This window comes from Alosa alosa, chromosome 15, assembly GCF_017589495.1.
Source record: "Alosa alosa isolate M-15738 ecotype Scorff River chromosome 15, AALO_Geno_1.1, whole genome shotgun sequence".
NCBI lineage: Eukaryota > Metazoa > Chordata > Actinopteri > Clupeiformes > Clupeidae > Alosa > Alosa alosa.
The window spans coordinates 31,079,274-31,086,674 of record NC_063203.1 but is presented as its reverse complement, the minus strand read 5'-3'; the positions used below and the strand labels follow the sequence as shown (position 1 = coordinate 31,086,674).

The 7,401-nt window shown below is 41.5% G+C and overlaps 1 protein-coding gene across 1 annotated transcript in view; it reads left to right on the top strand.

The window, feature by feature from the left end:
* The first annotated feature begins 4,379 nt into the window (after nt 1-4,379).
* LOC125307950 (uncharacterized protein PB18E9.04c-like) overlaps nt 4,380-7,401 on the top strand; it is a 56,540-nt gene continuing 53,518 nt past the window's right edge. The window contains exon 1 of the mRNA XM_048264080.1: nt 4,380-4,481. Within this exon, the coding sequence (XP_048120037.1) occupies nt 4,474-4,481 (8 nt within the window). The 5' untranslated portion in view covers nt 4,380-4,473. The remainder of the gene's footprint in view (nt 4,482-7,401) is intronic.

Genomic DNA, 7,401 nt, shown 5'->3' with positions numbered 1-7,401 from the left:
TTTTGTTTTTAAAACATAATTTGACAGTAGCCTATATGCCTATCAAAATGTGTGACCTGTCCTGAACTTCAGGAGTGATGGAAGATGTTTGGTTAAACATGGGAGAGTAAGAGAAGTCACCTGAGATGGTTTTGATATGGCCTATTTCTGCAGAGTTCCAGTGGGGAAACATAATTTGACAGTCTATAAAAATAGTGACCGATGTTTTGTTTTATTACTTTATTATTACATACAAAAAATCACAATACAGATGACAACAAACTTGATATCTGAAAGCTGTTGGCTAAAATAAGGTTAATGAATAGCTGCAATTTTCACAATAACAACAGAATATTTATCACCATTTCTATGGAAGTAGGCCTATGCATTTTCATTCAAAACAACCAAAAACAATTTTTGGAAGAATGACATTGCACGACCACACAGCATATGTTGTAGTTCTACCCACAAAACAACCTTGAAATACATTCATAAAATAAATGACAGTTTCAAGCGCTCAACCACACATGTCAACAAATTGTGTTTGTTTTGTTATTTACTAGGCTACATATGTATTGTAATACCAAACCCCAGTGAAATGAAAGATGCCATCCCAATGACTTTTACAACGAGGTGTGACAAGGTGGAACACTGTCTTAACCATTTAAATAGGCTATGTGACCGATCTGAATGAAGTAGCATAGCCTACTGCATGTTGAGTGAGTCCGTCTGTTTACTGGGGTGGTGAGAGATATTTGGAGTGATTTTCTCGCAATCATTTCGCCTATGGGCTACTGTAGACTACTTTTGGAAAATTGTGACCTTCCGTTTTAACCGGTAGGTTGTTTGTTGATGAACTATTAGACTAGCCTATATTACGTTTATACCTACTGTGCGTTTGAATGTCAGTAAAGTAGCCTAGTTCGTTTCTTTAATAGACCGTTCATGTTTGGACCATGATCTTACGTTATTTGCGTAGGTGCTTTGTCAATGTGTTAGTCCAACTCATTAAATTCATAGAGCGCCCTCTAGAGTCACAAATTTCGACAGGTCACAGGATTTGGTGCAACACCTGCATTCAGAGGCTGCATTTGCAGTGTATTGTTAAGAAATACACATGTACTGTGATGTATAGTGTTGCTATATGGTATATATAAAATGATACCATGATATAGATTTCAGGACATACAGCCGAGTCCAATATGGTGCCTGTGGATAATGTTCAGCTTTGGGAAGCCAAAGCCTAGAGGAAGGAAGCCTAGAGACTAGTCCATAGCAACAAGTTCATGTGTTGAATTTGTTATTACCCAGTGTGCTTTGTTGAATGGTCTCAATGTTTTATTGTTTTATTTCATGTGAATACTTACTAGAGGAGTAACTTATTTCAAGTAGGTTAATGCAGTTGCAGGAAATGTGCATTTAGTTTCCATGCTTATTGTGTTTCCACAACAATGTTAGTGAGTAAATCTACTGAAATGGCCACCATCTTGGTGAAGTGTGATGTGTAAGATCAGAAAGCAGAGGGTGAGTTTAGAACGATTATTTAAGTCGATGTGTTTTCATAGCGCCCTATATCGAGGGCGAAAGGTATTAACGATTTGCAGGGGAGGGTCATGTCTTTTTGAAAAGACCGCTGAAGGGTCGTTGAAAATATTCTTGCAGGCAGGGGAGGGTCATGCAATTTCTGATTGAAGCACTCAAAATCCCTCCGGTGACCCCGTTTTTAAATAACGAACGGTCCGTTAGGACCAGACCTTTCGATGGACACCCAGGGTTAGGGTTAGGGAATGTGTGTGTGGTAAAATGTTTGTAAAGCTGTCAAGATTTCAGCGAGATAAGAGTATGTGTTCGTGCAGATCACTCACCTTACATCAGGTACCACAGAGCCCACCAGATAGCTTGCCTGTGGCAAGATCGCCGCCGGTGATGCCGTTAGAGACTCCGCCATAAGACATCTAGCCTTTATTATGTATATCTATGGGTGTAAGCAGGATGATGGGATACTCTATGGTTTTAATTAGGATGGGATAAAATATTTTTTTATAGTCTATAATTTAGTATGAAAAGTATTTCTTTTAAAAATATGAATTGCTTAAAAAATACTGCTAATTGTATGCTGTTTAACAAAATGTATAAATTGTGCACTGTCGCTTTAAGACAGTCGCTTTAATTCATGTTTATTTTCAATGATCTTCTGCCTGCTCCATATGCCTAGTGCTGTACCTTTGGCTGGGCCCTCTCACAGTTTTAAAGGGTCATTAGTGAGAACTACTGTTGCCTTCATGATTTCCTTTTAAAAGTTTCTTATAAGAAGGGGATATCAATCATCAACAATGACAAGCCAGCTGGAACCTGCGGCTCTCTCCCTCTCGTGAGTGCAGACGCGTTCCCAATTAAATGGATCGCCAATGTTCACGTTAGATCTGTTGCAAAGGAGATAACTAAGAGTTAACTTAGTTTAACATGATGTTATCTCTATTTAACACGATGTTTTGACATTGACATTGTAAACGTTCTCTAAGGAGAGTGAAAAAAAGCTAACCAACGTCATCTCTATCGCAGGAAAAAAAATAGCGAGCAGCCTGATAACCAAATTAAAATGCTCGGGGCGGAGGATCGAAAGTGCTTGGCGGGCGGATCCGACCGGCGGGCTTGCCCACCCTGCTCTATGGTGTAATCAGGATGATGATGGGATACTCTATGGTTTAATCAGGATGATGGGGTAGGCTACTCTATGGCTTGGCAGCTTAGCAATTTACAAACATATAGAGGGCAATTTTATTCATTATGAACTGTTTTATTCACTGAAAATATTTTAAAACTTTTGATTCTCTGATAAGGATGGCTAGTTCATTATTTTGGGGTGCTATTTAGAAATGTGCTGCATAGTGCTGCTACATAGTATGTTGCAGCTAGTAAAGGGGTAAGGCCAGGTGTAAAACCGGACAGTTGAAAAATGGGGCGGGCTGGGAAATGAAGGTTGATCTTGGCCAGCAGATGGCGGTACCTCCACATATAGTGAGTACTAAGCTACGACCCGACGTAATTCTATGGTCGGATTCAGAGAAGATAGTTTACTTCATTGAACTCACTGTTCCTTGGGAAGATAGAGTGGAAGTGGCCAATGAGCTGAAGAGAGCTAAATACACTGAAATAGCAGAGGAGGCAGCTAAGCGAGGTTGGAGTGCACGATTAAGGCCTATTGAAATCGGTGCACGTGGGTTTGTGGCCAGATCTGCTATTGGCTTGCTGTCTGAATTGGGCATTTGTGGTCGTCTAAGGCAGGTGGTTAGTAACATGTCTTTAGCAGCAGAACGGGCAAGCGAATGGTTGTGGGTAAGGAGAAGTTACCCTTCCTGGAGCAAGCTAAGGTAAGCTAACTGGCTCATTTGTTTTGTGTTTGTGATGGACTGTGCCTAGGTTGATGGTACTTGGCTAAGGTTTTTATGGTTTATGGTTCAGTCCGCATCAACGGGACGGACCAACCTAATAACAGACCATGCCTAGGTTGGTTAAGGGTATTTGGATGTTTGTTGTGGTAGTATGGTGGCAGCATGGGGCGTAAGCTAACTGGCTAATTTGTTTTGTGTTTGTGATGGGCTGTAACTGGCTAATTTGGTTGATGGTTGGTTGGCCAGGGTTTTATGGCTATGGTTCAGTCCACATCAACGGGGACGGACCAACCTAGCCAACCTTGACCATGCCTGGGCTGGTTAAGAGTATTTGGGGTACTGGATATTTCAATGTGGTAATATGGTGGCAGCATGGAGGGGAGTGTCTCCAGGACGCTGGTTTCACTGTTAAGTCTTCATGAGGTGTCGTGGGCCTAACTTAACGAAACATCGGTGAATAAGGGTGCCCACTTGATAACCCCAATGACATGCCGCATACTATATACTGCTGTTGGATGGGCCATTTGTATTGTGTTTGTGACCATTTGTTGGCGGATTTGTGGGTAGTGTGCTTTTTAAAGTTAAACTTGAGCAGGGGCTTCTGAATGTGTTTTTACCTTGGATTTTGGCACAAGGGATTTTAACATCTAATCCTGTGTATTAATGTAATGTCACGTCATGTCATGTAGACTCAAATATTAGTCTGCTTCTGGTCCTGGTCTTGTTCTGCTTTGGTCTTGGTCTTGACTCAGTCTCAATACCCTCTGGTCTTGGCAATGACGTGGTCTTGGTTGTCTTGACTACACACTGAACATTTAGAGGAATTTGAATGTGTCTGTGTGTGTGTGTGCGTTTATGTGAGTGTGAGTCTATTTGTGCGTGGTGCAGAAAGCAGTAAATCTATAAGATGCAAATGATAGGGCTATGTAATTCTAAAGAAGATTGTGTGTGGGTGTGTGTGTCTGGGGGAGGGGGGGTAGCTTAATATCTGTCGCCAAAAAGCCCTGGCATCACACAGAGAGAAATCAGAAGGAAAACTTGTACAGACGGACCGGAGAGAAGACACACACACACACACACAGGCACGAAGGCCAAAGCAGACATGGGCAGGTGAGTGTTTGGTGTTCTACACACACTTCCAGCAGACATGGGCAGGTGAGTGTTTGGTGTTCTACACACACTTCCAGCAGACATGGGCAGGTGAGTGTTTGGTGTTTTTGTGGTGGGCTTTGATGAGGAGGATCGATCTCTCACTAGGCCCTTTCACACTGGCGAAATTGCCGCGATTTTATGTACCAGAATCGCGGAACGACTGTCCCTTTCACATAGACCGAGGCGATTTACTACCAAGCCCCCTAGACATTTTGCCGAGTTTTTTCGTTCCGGCACCAGTGTGAATGGGTCAAGGCGCGAAAAGGAGTCTGGGGGCATTTCTGATGTCCAGCCCACCACAGGAGATTGCAAAAAAATCTAACTGATCAAAAGCAGCAATAGCAGAGACAGCACATTATGTCAATCTATAAATTCACAAAGTCTCCAGTCATTCAATGCCTGCTAGAGTTTACTGTAGCTTGGAATGCAATCAGTTGCCATAATAGGCTATCCTAAAATCCAGCGAAAAAACAAAGCATGAACTCATGAGCGTCTGTCTGCCCTATAGGCTATGTATCCTCTGATATCCTCTGTTATAAAATCATGTAGACCTATTGGACAATTTAAACACATCAAGAACCGCAAAGTTGAAGACATGCATAAAGACATTGCTGCAAATTTAAAACCGGATTACTCTGGAATGGCTAACTGTACAGGGGCATGCTTTACACCTTTGTGTTCGGTAAGGTCTGCTGTTTATTCTGATATATGGTTTGTTATGTGTTGAGGTAAAGTTTCCGAAGTATTCCACCAAGATGAATGGGTAGGGAGACGGGCGCATAAAATATGATTAAATTAAAGTTACTTTGAACCGTTTACCACAACAACTAACCACTAAAATCGTTTAAAAGCTGAGAAAAAGCTCTTCCTGTGATAATAGGCTACTTCGCAAGTAGTTTGGGTGAGGCAGAATACCTATAGCCTACAGAGCAGCAGCTCTGGTCATATCTGCTCTGGCTCACATGATGTACTACTTTTAAATGCATTATCGCTTCACTACCCAACACGCAACAAGAAAGAAAAAAAGAAAAAAGAAACCAATGTGCTTATGTCGCGATTTCCGATAGGCCCAGGCCTAGAGAAAAGACAGCTATGGGAACCTAACAATTAGGATTTGCTTTGCCTACACTGCTGTTTGGTTGTCCCAAACTTTGAGACGATCCATAGGCTACTCGCTTTAACTGAATCTTATCAACCCAAACTGCGATGTTCCAAACAGAGTGACAGGATGCAATGTCTAATAATCTCACTGCCATATAACGTTCTCTTTCGTTCCATAGCTCTGTCAACATTGAACAATGAAAATAAGGGAGATTTCTCACGCAAAATACGGAAAACATCCGTCCCCATTAACGTTGGAAGGGTTGGAGCAACAAAGTACCCTACTTTATTCACGCTTAACAGCCTATATCCATTTGGTCACCTTTATCCAGCCCTAAAAAAGCTAACTTTGGTTTACTTGTAGTTTACGGTGTAGCCTAGCCTAACTTTAAACAGTGTGCATGCTTATAAAGCATACTTGTGCTTCATTCATCCACACATCCAGCTCCTAACGTTTTGACAAGCATTTCTACCAATTGACCTTGTTCCTGCCCATCTCTAGATTTGCTGTCTCCATCCTTTCTGTTTTTGTTGTTTGCAAAAAAATATATAGTAGGCCCTATTTATTGGTAACCAGCAACAAGTGCAATTTGTTAATCGCTGTCATTCTCTCTCCTGCCAACAGCAGAATACAGAATACAAATACATCGGTCATATAAATAGCCAGTTTATGGTCTACAGTGTAGGCTAGAGTTGGTAAGTTATGGTAGGCCAACTTGGAGTGAATATACAGGGGGATTTCTTTGGCTCTTAGCCTGGCAGGTGCAAAGTAGACATTGCAAAGCATACGTTGTTAACTTTAAATAGGCCTACTGTAGGTTAACATCACTCTGAGTTCGCATTCAAGCAAGCAAAACGATGATTTGAATACATTTGTTTCTCTGGAAGGGCAAGGGGTAACAACAGGACAACACAGAGACAGGCCAGAATGCAGGACTACTGTTATGAGAGTATTACAGTAATATGGGATATTCTCACGGGGAAATATTAAAACGGCAAGACAGGGAAAAAGTTAAAATGATAGGCCTAAACCGAAAAAAGTTGGCATGTTAGGTATTTTTCAGTCCCTGTGATTATTTGTGAAATTGTGCAAACGGTCTTTTCAAGTCATTTGAGAAGGAAGGAGTGTAGCAAGCTCCCAAATTGACGCTCGTCTGAGAAATTGAGTTTTGGATAATGTTCAGCTTTGGGAAGCCAAAGCCTAGAGGAAGGAAGCCTAGAGACTAGTCCATAGCAACAAGTTCATGTGTTGAATTTGTTATTACCCAGTGTGCTTTGTTGAATGGTCTCAATGTTTTATTGTTTTATTTCATGTGAATACTTACTAGAGGAGTAACTTATTTCAAGTAGGTTAATGCAGTTGCAGGAAATGTGCATTTAGTTTCCATGCTTATTGTGTTTCCACAACAATGTTAGTGAGTAAATCTACTGAAATGGCCACCATCTTGGTGAAGTGTGATGTGTAAGATCAGAAAGCAGAGGGTGAGTTTAGAACGATTATTTAAGTCGATGTGTTTTCATAGCGCCCTATATCGTGGGCGGAAGGTATTAACGATTTGCAGGGGAGGGTCATGTCTTTTTGAAAAGACCGCTGAAGGGTCGTTGAAAATTTTCTTGCAGGCAGGGGAGTGTCATGCAATTTCTGATTGAAGCACTCAAAATCCCTCCGGTGACCCCGTTTTTAAATAACGAACGGTCCGTTAGGACCAGACCTTTCGATGGACACCCAGGGTTAGGGTTAGGGAATGTGTGTGTGGTAAAATGTTTGTAAAGCTGT